The sequence below is a fragment of the Staurois parvus genome, unplaced genomic scaffold (genome assembly GCF_062004578.1).
Source record: "Staurois parvus isolate SC_StPar_1 unplaced genomic scaffold, SC_StPar_1.0 ptg002502l, whole genome shotgun sequence".
Lineage (NCBI taxonomy): Eukaryota > Metazoa > Chordata > Amphibia > Anura > Ranidae > Staurois > Staurois parvus.
This window is the reverse complement of record NW_028320298.1, coordinates 62,501-77,776: the sequence shown is the minus strand read 5'-3', so window position 1 is coordinate 77,776 and position 15,276 is coordinate 62,501. Positions and strand designations below refer to the sequence as shown.

At 50.3% G+C, this 15,276-nt stretch overlaps 1 protein-coding gene across 1 annotated transcript in view; it reads left to right on the top strand.

The window, feature by feature from the left end:
* The window catches only part of LOC149430716 (calsequestrin-2-like), a 44,589-nt gene that overhangs the window by 17,480 nt on the left and 11,833 nt on the right, over positions 1-15,276 (top strand). Inside the window, 7 exon segments of the mRNA XM_089666063.1 lie at positions 3,153-3,237; positions 3,340-3,440; positions 4,211-4,322; positions 5,211-5,284; positions 5,637-5,735; positions 5,737-5,768; positions 6,348-6,393. Of these exon segments, the coding sequence (XP_089522189.1) occupies positions 3,153-3,237; positions 3,340-3,440; positions 4,211-4,322; positions 5,211-5,284; positions 5,637-5,735; positions 5,737-5,768; positions 6,348-6,393 (549 nt within the window).

Genomic DNA, 15,276 nt, shown 5'->3' with positions numbered 1-15,276 from the left:
TGGGATCATCACTGCCGGGTCACGTTCTCCAGACCTCCAGGTAGCAGCACACCTGGGATCATCACTGCCGGGCCACGTTCTCCCAGACCTCCAGGTAGCAGCACACCTGGGATCATCACTGCCGGGCCACGTTCTCCAGGCCTCCAGGTAGCAGCACACCTGGGATCATCACTGCCGGGCCACGTTCTCTAGACCTCCAGGTAGCAGCACACCTGGGATCATCAGTGCCGGGCCACGTTCTCCAGACCTCCAGGTAGCAGCACACCTGGGATCATCACTGCCGGGCCACGTTCTCCAGACTTCCAGGTAGCAGTGAGGAGGACAGGGAAGGAAGCTCACACTAGACTGTCTGGGCCTCCTGCAGGTCAGAGGTCCTCCATCCTATGTTGGCAGGAGATAGGCTCTTGGCTGGGAAGTCCTCCGGATCAGTTTACGGTCACCCCAGGCTGCCTCTCCTCCAAGATACACAGACAGATTGTCACCTCTCCCGGGGAATTCACACATCAGGAGCCCGGAGACATCCCTCCTGGAGGAACTCCCGTCACCCAGACTGTCTGTATTTCATCACCGACCAATCAGATAACATACAGACCATAGAAAGATCTCATAGAGGTATAAGATGGAGAGATGAGGATGGTGGGGATGTAACCGTCTATTCCGTCCCCTCCATCCTCGGTCACATGGGCCTCTCCCTGGGGGGGGGGTTACTGGGGGTCTCTGAGTACAGAGCCCCAATGTAACCGTCTATTCCATCCCCTCCATCCTCGGTCACATGGTGCTCTCCCTGGGGGGGGGGTTACTGGGGGTCTCTGAGTACAGAGCCCCAATGTAACCATCTATTCCATCCCCTCCATCCTCGGTCACATGGTGCTCTCCCTGGGGGGGGTCACTGGGGGTCTCGGAGTACAGAGCCCCAATGTAACTATCTATTCCATCCCCACCTTCCTCGGTCACATGGTTCCATTCCTGGGGAGGGGGGCACTGAGGCCTCTATTTCTGGCCCCCGTAGCTCATAGGTGACCCCAACAAGGTCTCACCCGTCACCCCAGATCCTCCATAGGGCGATGTTAGACACAATAGGGGGGGGGGGACAGTGCAGAATCTGGTGCAGCTTTTCATGGCGGCCAATCAGATGGTGGGAATGAATGTCAGAAGGTGACCACAGCAACCAGCCATGTGTGGAGGGCACCAACCTGCAACAACCAATCAGCACTGGCCGATGTGCGGTCACCTGGGGGTGGTTGCCATGGGTTACTGCGATCCATTGTGTGGGAAGGTGTCAGACACCCAGACTGTCCCTCCGGCAGAGAAGACGAGGGCAGACAGCTGACACCCCCGACGGTAACCCAACTCCAGCCAGAGAATTCCTGCCATGGAATGTCACACGGAGAGAGCGCCCAGCCCAACAACCAATCACAGACTCTGACTGCGGGGACCTCCATAAACCAATCAGGAATCACAGCGTGACTGCAGTCATCCTCAGCAACCAATCAGATCTCAGTGTGTACCTGCAGGGGTCTCAACAACCAATCAGATCTTGGTGTGTACCTGCAGGGGTCTCAACAACCAATCAGATCTCGGTGTGTAACTGCCGGGGTCTCAACAACCAATCAGATCTCGGTGTGTAACTGCCGGGGTCTCAACAACCAATCAGATCTCGGTGTGTAACTGCCGGGGTCTCAACAACCAATCAGATCTCGGTGTGTAACTGCCGGCGTATCAACAACCAATCAGATCTCGGTGTGTAACTGCAGGGGTCTCAACAACCAATCAGATCTCGGTGTGTAACTGCCGGGGTCTCTAACAACCAATCAGATCTCGGTGTGTAACGCCGGGGTCTCTAACAACCAATCAGATCTCGGTGTGTAACTGCCGGGGTCTCTAACAACCAATCAGATCTCAGTGTGTGGCTGCAGTAACCTTTAGCAACCAGATTTTAGTTTTTAACTCAAAGTAACCAATCATATCCAGGGTGGGGTGTGGCTTGTATGAGCGGGGGACAGGTGGGAAGGTATGGGTGTGGCCTGTATGAGCGGGGGACAGGTGGGAAGGTATGGGTGTGGCTTGTATGAGCGGGGGACAGGTGGGAAGGTACGGGTGTGGCCTGTATGAGCGGGGGACAGGTGGGAAGGTGTGGGTGTGGCCTGTATGAGCGGGGGACAGGTGGGAAGGTAAGGTTGGGACTTGTATGAGCGGGGGACAGGTGGGAAGGTACGGGTGTGGCCTGTATGAGCGGGGGACAGGTGGGAAGGTAAGGGTGGGACTTGTATGAGCGGGGGGACAGGTGGGAAGGTATGGGTGTGGCCTGTATGAGCGGGGGACAGGTGGGAAGGTGTGGGTGTGGCTTGTATGAGTGGGGGACAGGTGGAAGGGTATGGGTGTGGCCTGTATGAGCGGGGGACAGGTGGGAAGGTAAGGGTGGGACTTGTATGAGCGGGGGGACAGGTGGGAAGGTATGGGTGGGGCTGTATGAGCGGGGTACAGGTGGGAAGGTATGGGTGGGGATTGTATGAGGGGGGAAGGTGGGCAGGTGTGGGTGTGGCCTGTATGAGCGGGGACGGTGAGGTGTGGGCATGTGGACTGTATGAGCGTGGACAGGTGGAAGGTGTGGGTGTGGCTTGTATGAGCGGGGGACAGGTGGGAGTCATGGGTGTGGTCCTGTATGAGCAGGGGACAGGTGGAAGGGTGTGGGTGTGGCCTGCATGAGCGGGGACAGGTGGGAAGGTGTGGGTGTGGCCTGTAGAGGGGGGCAGGTGGGAAGTGTGGGTGTGGCCTGTATGAGGGGGACAGTTGGTGGAGGTAGTGTGGTTGTATGAGCGGGGGACAGGTGGGAAGGTGTGGACAGGTGGGAAGGTGTGGGTGTGGCTTGTATGAGCAGGGGACAGGTGGGAAGGTATGGGTGGGGCTTGTATGAGCGGGAGACAGGTGGGAAGGTATGGGTGTGGCTTGTATGAGCGGGGGACAGGTGGGAAGGTAAGGGTGGGGCTTGTATGAGCGGGGGACAGGTGGGAAGGTATGGGTGGGGCTTGTATGAGCGGGGACAGGTGGGAAGGTATGGGTGTGGCTTGTACAGGTTATGGGTGTGGCTTGTACAGGTTATGGGTGGGGCTTGTTCCGTTCTCTCCCTGACCACCCTCTATGGTGTCCTCCAGCTGGCTGCTCAGGTTCTGGAGAAGAAGGATATCGGGTTTGGAATCCTCGACCCAAAGAACAATGCCAAGATCGCCAAGAAGCTGGGTATGTACTGCCATGGGGGGGGGGGGGTGCCTGGCTACCAACCCTTCCAGACCACGTCACGGGTGTTCCTCATCATGTATGATGGCCTCTCTCTGTCCACAGGGACCACCGAGGTGGGCAGCCTCTACGTGTTCAAAGAGGACAACGTCATTGAGTTTGATGGGGAGCTGGCGGCTGATGTTCTGGTGGACTTCCTGCTGGATGTGAGTATTCCGGGGGACCCAACACACTGACCACACCCTCGCCCCTCTACAGGATCCCACAATGACCACACCCTCACCCCCTCTACAAGATCCCACACTGACCACACCCTCACCCCTCTACAGGATCCCACACTGACCACACCCTCGCCCCCTCTACAAGATCCCACACTGACCACACCCTCACCCCCTCTACAAGATCCCACACTGACCACACCCTCACCCCCTCTACAGGATCCACAATGACCACACCCTCACCCCCTCTACAAGATCCCACACTGACCACACCCTCACCCCTCTACAGGATCCCACACTGACCACACCCTTGCCCCCTCTACAAGATCCCACACTGACCACACCCTCGCCCCCTCTACAAGATCCCACACTGACCACACCCTCACCCCCTCTACAAGATCCCACACTGACCACACCCTCACCCCTCTACAGGATCCCACACTGACCACACCCTCGCCCCCTCTGCAGGATCCCACACTGACCACACCCTCGCCCCCTCTACAGGATCCCACACTGACCACACCCTCGCCCCCTCTGCAGGATCCCACACTGACCACACCCTCACCCCCTCCATAGGATCCCACACTGACCACACCCTCACCCCCTCCATAGGATCCCACACTGACCAATCACTGACCCCCTCCACAGGATCCTACACTGACCGCACTCTGACCACACCTGTACTCCCAGTAGGGGTTGGGGGTCTCCATACTTCCAGTGTCCAGGACACCCCGTGAGATGTCTCCTCTCACCCACAGCTGATTGAGGACCCCGTGGAGAACATCAACAGTCGGGCGGAGCTGAAGGCCCTGGACCGCATGGAGGAGGAGACCCGAGTGGTCGGATACTTCAAGAATGAGGACTCCCAACGTAAGTGTATGGGGGGGGGCAGGGGGGGGTCTGTGTGATCCAATGAGCCGCGAAGAATATCACCGCCACAGATCTCGGGGTGTCCCGTGTCTGTACAGGTCGGTGTGGTGTACATCTCGGGGTGTCCCGTGTCTGTACAGGTCGGTGTGGTGTACATCTCGGGGTGTCCCGTGTCTGTACAGGTCGGTGTGGTGTACATCTCGGGGTGCCCCGTGTCTGTATAGGTCGGTGTGGTGTACATCTCGGGGTGCCCCATGTCTGTATAGGTCGGTGTGGTGTACATCTCGGGGTGTCCCGTGTCTGTACAGATCGGTGTGGTGTATGTCTCGGGGTGCCCCGTGTCTGTACAGGTCGGTGTGGTGTATGTCTTCGGGGTGCCCCGTGTCTGTACAGGTCGGTGTGGTGTACATCTCGGGGTGTCCCGTGTCTGTACAGGTCGGTGTGGTGTACGTCTCGGGGTGTCCCGTGTCTGTACTGGTGGGTGTGGTGTACATCTCGGGGTGTCCCGTTGTCTGTACAGGTCGGTGTGGTGTACGTCTCGGGGTGTCCCGTGTCTGTACAGGTCGGTGTGGTGTATGTCTCAGGGGTGCCCCGTGTCTGTACAGGTCAGTGTTGTGTATGTCTCGGGGTGTCCCGTGTCTGTACAGGTCGGTGTGGTGTATGTCTCGGGGTGTCCCGTGTCTGTACAGGTCGGTGTGGTGTATGTCTCGGGGTGCCCCGTGTCTGTACAGGTCAGTGTTGTGTATGTCTCGGGGTGTCCCGTGTCTGTACAGGTCGGTGTGGTGTACATCTCGGGGTGCCCCATGTCTGTACAGGTCGGTGTGGTGTACATCTCGGGGTGTCTCTATGACCCATACTAATGGGGTTCCCGGGTTCTCTGACCTGCAGATTACAAGGAGTATGTAGAAGCCGCAGAACATTTCCATCCGTACATCAAGTTCTTCTCAACGTTCGACAAGTCGGTAAGATGGAGAAATTCCAGCCGGGTGATGGAGGGAGGAGTCAGAAGATGCAGCATGGGGATTGGTTGTGTCCCAGATATAGAAGAGTGCAGTATGGTGTGAGGACTGAGGAGAACCAATGCTGGGGCAGATGTTGGTCACATCATGATGATGGTGATGGTGATGATGATGATCATGGTGATGATGATGGTGATGATGATGGTGGTGATGATGATGATTAGGATGATGGTGATGATGATGGTGATGATGATGGTGGTGATGATGATGATTAGGATGATGGTGATGGTGTTGGTGATGATGATGATGATGATTAGGATGATGATGATGATGATGGTGATGATGATGGTGGTAGGTGGCGAAGGCTCTGACGCTGAAGATGAATGAAGTGGACTTCTATGAACCATTCATGGACGAAGCGATCACCGTCCCGGATAAGCCGTACACCGAGGAGGGAGCTGGTGGACTTCATCAACAAACACAAAAGGTGAGGGATCCCAACACATCCCACATGTCCTAGACTATGACCCTACAGACCCGTACTACCCCAGACACGGGGACCCCACAGACCCGTACTACCCCCAGACACGGGGACCCCGCAGACCCGTACTGCCCCCAGACACAAGGACCCTACAGACCCGTACTGCCCCCAGACATAAGGACCCTAGAGACCCGTACTGCCCCCAGACATAGGGACCCTACAGACCCGTACTATCCCAGACCATGGGGACCCTACAGACCCATACTACCCCAGACATGGGGACCCTACAGACCCGTACTACCCCAGACATGGGGACCCTACAGACCTGTACTACCCCAGACATGGGGACCCCACAGACCCGTACTACCCCAGACATGAGCACCCTAAAGACCCGTACTACCCCCAGACATGGGGACCCCACAGACCCATACTACCCCAGACATGGGGACCCTACAGATCTGTACTACCCCCAGACATGGGGGCCCTACAGAGGCTGGATGACGATGGCGGGATTCCTCTCCATTAATTGGACAGTTCGTTGTGTTATATACAGACCGAACCTCATTGTATCTCCTCCATTTCTAGGGCCACACTGAGGAAGCTGCGACCGGAGGACATGTTCGAGACCTGGGTGAGCCGAACTCCTCCATGTGTGTTCTGTGTCTGTATGTCCTCCAACACCTACAGGGACCGGGAATGTAACATACAACAACCCCTAGAGACCGGGAATGTAACATACAACGACCCCTAGAGACCGGGAATGTAACAATATATACAACAACCCGTTAGAGGAAATGATGGTTGGAGACTGGGGACATATTGGAGGAAATGATGGTTGGAGACTGGGGACATATTGGAGGAAATGATGGTTGGAGACTGGGGACATATTGGAGGAAATGATGGTTGGAGACTGGGGACATATTGGAGGAAATGATGGTTGTAGACTGGGGACATATTGGAGGAAATGATGGTTGGAGACTGGGGACATATTGGAGGAAATGATGGATGTAGACTGGGGACATATTGGAGGAAATGATGGTTGGAGACTGGGGACATATTGGTGGAAATGATGGTTGTAGACTGGGGACATATTACAGGAAATGATGGTTGTAGACTGGGGACATATTACAGGAAATGATGGTTGTAGACTGGGGACATATTGGAGGAAATGATGGTTGGAGACTGGGGACATATTGGAGGAAATGATGGTTGGAGACTGGGGACATATTACAGGAAATGATGGTTGTAGACTGGGGACATATTACAGGAAATGATGGTTGTAGACTGGGGACATATTGGAGGAAATGATGGTTGGAGACTGGGGACATATTGGAGGAAATGATGGTTGTAGACTGGGGACATATTGGAGGAAATGATGGTTGTAGACTGGGGACATATTACAGGAAATGATGGTTGTAGACTGGGGACATATTGGAGGAAATGATGGTTGTAGACTGGGGACATATTACAGGAAATGATGGTTGTAGACTGGGGACATATTGGAGGAAATGATGGTTGTAGACTGGGGACATATTGGAGGAAATGATGGTTGTAGACTGGGGACATATTGGAGGAAATGATGGTTGGAGAATGGGGACATATTACAGGAAATGATGGTTGTAGACTGGGGACATATTGGAGGAAATGATGGTTGGAGACTGGGGACATATTGGTGGAAATGATGGTTGGAGACTGGGGACATATTGGAGGAAATGTTGGTTGTAGACTGGGGACATATTGGTGGAAATGATGGATGTAGACTGGGGACATATTGGAGGAAATGATGGTTGGAGACTGGGGACATATTGGAGGAAATGATGGTTGTAGACTGGGGACATATTGGAGGAAATGATGGTTGGAGACTGGGGACATATTGGAGGAAATGATGGTTGGAGACTGGGACATATTAGAGGAAATGTTGGTTGTAGACTGGGGACATATTGGTGGAAATGATGGTTGTAGACTGGGGACATATTGGAGGAAATGATGGTTGGAGACTGGGGACATATTGGAGGAAATAATGGTTGGAGACTGGGGACATATTGGAGGAAATGATGGTTGGAGACTGGGGACATATTGGAGGAAATGATGGTTGTAGACTGGGGACATATTGGAGGAAATGATGGTTGTAGACTGGGGACATATTGGAGGAAATGATGGATGTAGACTGGGGACATATTGAAGGAAATTATGGTTGGAGACTGGGGACATATTGGAGGAAATGATGGATGTAGACTGGGGACATATTGGAGGAAATGATGGTTGTAGACTGGGGACATATTGGAGGAAATGATGGTTGTAGACTGGGGACATATTGGAGGAAATGATGGTTGGAGACTGGGGACATATTGGAGGAAATGATGGTTGGAGACTGGGGACATATTGGAGGAAATGATGGTTGGAGACTGGGGACATATTGGAGGAAATGAGGTTGGAGACTGGGGACATATTGGAGGAAATGATGGTTGGAGACTGGGGACATATTGGAGGAAAAGATGGATGTAGACTGGGGACATATTGGAGGAATGGTTGGAGACTGGGGACATATTGGAGGAAATGATGGATGTAGACTGGGGACATATTGGAGGAAATGATGGTTGTAGACTGGGGACATATTAGAGGAAATGATGGTTGGAGACTGGGGACATATTGGAGGAAAAGATGGATGTAGACTGGGGACATATTGGAGGAAATGATGGTTGGAGACTGGGGACATATTGGAGGAAATGATGGTTGGAGACTGGGGACATATTGGAGGAAATGATGGTTGGAGACTGGGGACATATTGGAGGAAATGATGGTTGGAGACTGGGGACATATTGGAGGAAAAGATGGATGTAGACTGGGGACATATTGGAGGAAATGATGGTTGGAGACTGGGGACATATTGGAGGAAATGATGGTTGGAGACTGGGGACATATTGGAGGAAATGATGGTTGGAGACTGGGGACATATTGGAGGAAATGATGGTTGGAGACTGGGGACATATTGGAGGAAATGATGGTTGTAGACTGGGGACATATTGGAGGAAATGATGGATGTTAGACTGGGGACATATTGGAGGAAATGATGGTTGTAGACTGGGGACATATTGGAGGGAAATGATGGTTGGAGACTGGGGACATATTGGAGGAAATGATGGTTGGAGACTGGGGACATATTGGAGGAAATGATGGTTGGAGACTGGGGACATATTGGAGGAAATGATGGTTGTAGACTGGGGACATATTGGAGAAATGATGGATGTAGACTGGGGACATATTGGAGGAAAAGATGGATGTAGACTAGGGACATATTGGAGGAAATGATGGATGTAGACTGGGGACATATTGGAGGAAATGATGGTTGGAGACTGGGGACATATTGGAGGAAAAGATGGATGTAGACTGGGGACATATTGGAGGAAATGATGGTTGGAGACTGGGGACATATTGGAGGAAATGATGGTTGGAGACTGGGGACATATTGGAGGAATGGTTGGAGACTGGGGACATATTGGAGGAAATGATGGTTGGAGACTGGGGACATATTGGAGGAAATGATGGTTGGAGACTGGGGACATATTGGAGGAAATGATGGTTGGAGACTGGGGACATATTGGAGGAAATGATGGTTGGAGACTGGGGACATATTGGAGGGAAATGATGGTTGGAGACTGGGGACATATTGGAGGAAAAGATGGATGTAGACTGGGGACATATTGGAGGAATGGTTGGAGACTGGGGACATATTGGAGGAAATGATGGATGTAGACTGGGGACATATTGGAGGAAATGATGGTTGGAGACTGGGGACATATTGGAGGAAATGATGGTTGGAGACTGGGGACATATTGGAGGAAATGATGGTTGGAGACTGGGGACATATTGGAGGAAATGATGGTTGGAGACTGGGGACATATTGGAGGAAAAGATGGATGTAGACTGGGGACATATTGGAGGAATGGTTGGAGACTGGGGACATATTGGAGGAAATGATGGTTGGAGACTGGGGACATATTGGAGGAAAAGATGGATGTAGACTGGGGACATATTGGAGGAAATGATGGTTGGAAACTGGGAACATATTGGAGGAAATGATGGTTGGAGACTGGGGACATATTGGAGGAAATGATGGATGTAGACTGGGACATATTGGAGGAAATGATGGTTGGAGTCTGGGGACATATTGGAGGAAATGATGGTTGGAGACTGGGGACATATTGGAGGAAATGATGGTTGGAGACTGGGGACATATTGGAGGAAATGATGGTTGGAGACTGGGGACATATTGGAGGAAATGATGGTTGTAGATTGGAGACATATTGGAGGAAATGATGGTTGGAGACTAGGGACATATTGGAGGAAATGATGGATGTAGACTGGGGACATATTGGATGAAATGATGGATGGAGACTGGGGACATATTGGAGGAAAAGATGGTTGTAGATTGGAGACATATTGGAGGAAATGATGGTTGGAGACTAGGGACATATTGGAGGAAATGATGGATGTAGACTGGGGGCATATTGGATGAAATGATGGTTGTAGACTGGGGACATATTGGAGGAAAAGATGGTTGTAGATTGGAGACATATTGGAGGAAATGATGGTTGGAGACTAGGGACATATTGGAGGAAATGATGGATGTAGACTGGGGACATATTGGATGAAATGATGGTTGTAGACTGGGGACATATTGGAGGAAATGATGGTTGGAGACTGGGGACATATTACTGGAAATGATGGTTGTAGATTGGAGACATATTGGATGAAATGATGGTTGGAGACTGGGGACATATTGGAGGAAATGATGGTTGGAGACTGGGGACATATTGGAGGAAATGATGGATGTAGACTGGGGACATATTAGTGGAAATGATGGTTGTAGACTGGGGACATATTGGAGGAAAAGATGGATGTAGACTGGGGACATATTGGAGGAAATGATGGTTGGAGACTGGGGACATATGGAGGAAATGATGGTTGGAGACTGGGGACATATTGGAGGAAATGATGGTTGGAGACTGGGGACATATTGGAGGAAATTATGGTTGGAGACTGGGACATATTGGAGGAATGGTTGGAGACTGGGGACATATTGGAGGAATGGTTGTAGACTGGGGACATATTGGAGGAAATGATGGTTGGAGACTGGGGACATATTGGAGGAAATGATGGTTGTAGACTGGGGACATATTAGAGGAAATGATGGTTGGAGACTGGGGACATATTGGAGGAAATGATGGTTGGAGACTGGGGACATATTGGAGGAAATGATGGTTGGAGACTGGGGACATATTGGAGGAAATGATGGTTGGAGACTGGGGACATATTGGAGGAAATGATGGTTGGAGACTGGGGACATATTGGAGGAAATGATGGATGTAGACTGGGGACATATTGGAGGAAAAGATGGATGTAGACTGGGGACATATTGGAGGAAAAGATGGATGTAGACTGGGGACATATTGGAGGAAATGATGGTTGGAGACTGGGGACATATTACTGGAAATGATGGTTGGAGACTGGGGACATATTGGAGGAATGGTTGGAGACTGGGGACATATTGGAGGAATGGTTGGAGACTGGGGACATATTGGAGGAAATGATGGTTGGAGACTGGGGACATATTGGAGGAAAAGATGGATGTAGACTGGGGACATATTGGAGGAAATGATGGTTGGAAACTGGGAACATATTGGAGGAAATGATGGTTGGAGACTGGGGACATATTACAGGAAATGATGGTTGGAGACTGGGGACATATTGGAGGAAATGATGGATGTAGACTGGGGACATATTGGAGGAAATGATGGTTGGAGTCTGGGGACATATTGGAGGAAATGATGGTTATAGACTGGGGACATATTACAGGAAATGATGGTTGGAGACTGGGGACATATTACAGGAAATGATGGTTGGAGACTGGGGACATATTGGAGGAAATGATGGTTGTAGATTGGAGACATATTGGAGGAAATGATGGTTGGAGACTGGGGACATATTGGAGGAAATGATGGTTGGAGTCTGGGGACATATTGGAGGAAATGATGGTTATAGACTGGGGACATATTACAGGAAATGATGGTTGGAGACTGGGGACATATTGGAGGAAATGATGGTTGGAGACTGGGGACATATTGGATGAAATGATGGTTGTAGACTGGGGACATATTGGAGGAAATGATGGTTGTAGATTGGAGACATATTGGAGGAAATGATGGTTGGAGACTGGGGACATATTGGAGGAAATGATGATGTAGACTGGGGACATATTGGATGAAATGATGGATGGAGACTGGGGACATATTGGAGGAAATGATGGTTGGAGACTGGGGACATATTGGAGAAATGATGGATGTAGACTGGGGACATATTGGAGGAAATGATGGTTGGAGACTGGGGACATATTGGAGGAAATGATGGTTGGAGACTGGGGACATATTGGAGGAAATGATGGTTGGAGACTGGGGACATATTGGAGGAAATGATGGTTGGAGACTGGGGACATATTGGAGGAAATGATGGTTGGAGACTGGGGACATATTGGAGGAAAAGATGGATGTAGACTGGGGACATATTGGAGGAATGGTTGGAGACTGGGGACATATTGGAGGAAATGATGGATGTAGACTGGGGACATATTGGAGGAAATGATGGTTGTAGACTGGGGACATATTAGAGGAAATGATGGTTGGAGACTGGGGACATATTGGAGGAAAAGATGGATGTAGACTGGGGACATATTGGAGGAAATGATGGTTGGAGACTGGGGACATATTGGAGGAAATGATGGTTGGAGACTGGGGACATATTGGAGGAAATGATGGTTGGAGACTGGGGACATATTGGAGGAAATGATGGTTGGAGACTGGGGACATATTGGAGGAAAAGATGGATGTAGACTGGGGACATATTGGAGGAAATGATGGTTGGAGACTGGGGACATATTGGAGGAAATGATGGTTGGAGACTGGGGACATATTGGAGGAAATGATGGTTGGAGACTGGGGACATATTGGAGGAAATGATGGATGTAGACTGGGGACATATTGGAGGAATGATGGTTGGAGACTGGGGACATATTGGAGGAAATGATGGTTGTAGACTGGGGACATATTGGAGGAAATGATGGATGTAGACTGGGGACATATTGAAGGAAATTATTGTTGGAGACTGGAGACATATTGGGAGGAAATGATGGATGGAGACTGGGGACATATTGGTGGAAATGATGGTTGGAGACTGGGGACATATTGGAGGAAAAGATGGTTGTAGACTGGGGACATATTGGAGGAAATGATGGTTGGAGACTGGGGACATATTGGAGGAAATGATGGTTGTAGACTGGGGACATATTGGAGGAAATGATGGATGTAGACTGGGGACATATTGGAGGAAAAGATGGATGTAGACTAGGGACATATTGGAGGAAATGATGGATGTAGACTGGGGACATATTGGAGGAAATGATGGTTGGAGACTGGGGACATATTGGAGGAAAAGATGGATGTAGACTGGGGACATATTGGAGGAAATGATGGTTGGAGACTGGGGACATATTGGAGGAAATGATGGTTGGAGACTGGGGACAATATTGGAGGAATGGTTGGAGACTGGGGACATATTGGAGGAAATGATGGTTGGAGACTGGGGACATATTGGAGGAAATGATGGTTGGAGACTGGGGACATATTGGAGGAAATGATGGTTGGAGACTGGGGACATATTGGAGGAAATGATGGTTGGAGACTGGGGACATATTGGAGGAAATGATGGTTGGAGACTGGGGACATATTGGAGGAAAAGATCGATGTAGACTGGGGACATATTGGAGGAATGGTTGGAGACTGGGGACATATTGGAGGAAATGATGGATGTAGACTGGGGACATATTGGAGGAAATGATGGTTGGAGACTGGGGACATATTGGAGGAAATGATGGTTGGAGACTGGGGACATATTGGAGGAAATGATGGTTGGAGACTGGGGACATATTGGAGGAAATGATGGTTGGAGACTGGGGACATATTGGAGGAAAAGATGGATGTAGACTGGGGACATATTGGAGGAATGGTTGGAGACTGGGGACATATTGGAGGAAATGATGGATGTAGACTGGGACATATTGGAGGAAATGATGGTTGGAGACTGGGGACATATTGGAGGAAATGATGGTTGGAGACTGGGGACATATTGGAGGAAATGATGGTTGGAGACTGGGGACATATTGGAGGAAATGATGGTTGGAGACTGGGGACATATTGGAGGAAAAGATGGATGTAGACTGGGGACATATTGGAGGAATGGTTGGAGACTGGGGACATATTTGGAGGAAATGATGGTTGGGAGACTGGGGACATATTGGAGAAAAGATGGATGTAGACTGGGGACATATTGGAGGAAATGATGGTTGGAAACTGGGAACATATTGGAGGAAATGATGGTTGGAGACTGGGGACATATTGGAGGAAATGATGGATGTAGACTGGGGACATATTGGAGGAAATGATGGTTGGAGTCTGGGGACATATTGGAGGAAATGATGGTTGGAGACTGGGGACATATTGGAGGAAATGATGGTTGGAGACCGGGGACATATTGGAGGAAATGATGGTTGGAGACTGGGGACATATTGGAGGAAATGATGGTTGTAGATTGGAGACATATTGGAGGAAATGATGGTTGGAGACTAGGGACATATTGGAGGAAATGATGGATGTAGACTGGGGACATATTGGATGAAATGATGGATGGAGACTGGGGACATATTGGAGGAAATGATGGTTGGAGACTGGGGACATATTGGAGGAAATGATGGTTGGAGACTGGGGACATATTGGAGGAAATGATGGTTGGAGACTGGGGACATATTGGAGGAATGGTTGGAGACTGGGGACATATTGGAGGAATGGTTGTAGACTGGGGACATATTGGAGGAAATGATGGTTGGAGACTGGGGACATATTGGAGGAAATGATGGTTTGTAGACTGGGGACATATTAGAGGAAATGATGGTTGGAGACTGGGGACATATTGGAGGAAATGATGGTTGGAGACTGGGGACATATTGGAGGAAATGATGGTTGGAGACTGGGGACATATTGGAGGAAATGATGGTTGGAGACTGGGGACATATTGGAGGAAATGATGGATGTAGACTGGGGACATATTGGAGGAAAAGATGGATGTAGACTGGGGACATATTGGAGGAAAAGATGGATGTAGGACTGGGGACATATTGGAGGAAATGATGGTTGGAGACTGGGGACATATTACTGGAAATGATGGTTGGAGACTGGGGATATATTGGAGGAAATGATGGTTGGAGACTGGGGACATATTGGAGGAATGGTTGGAGACTGGGGACATATTGGAGGAATGGTTGGAGACTGGGGACATATTGGAGGAAATGATGGTTGGAGACTGGGGACATATTGGAGGAAAAGATGGATGTAGACTGGGACATATTGGAGGAAATGATGGTTGGAAACTGGGAACATATTGGAGGAAATGATGGTTGGAGACTGGG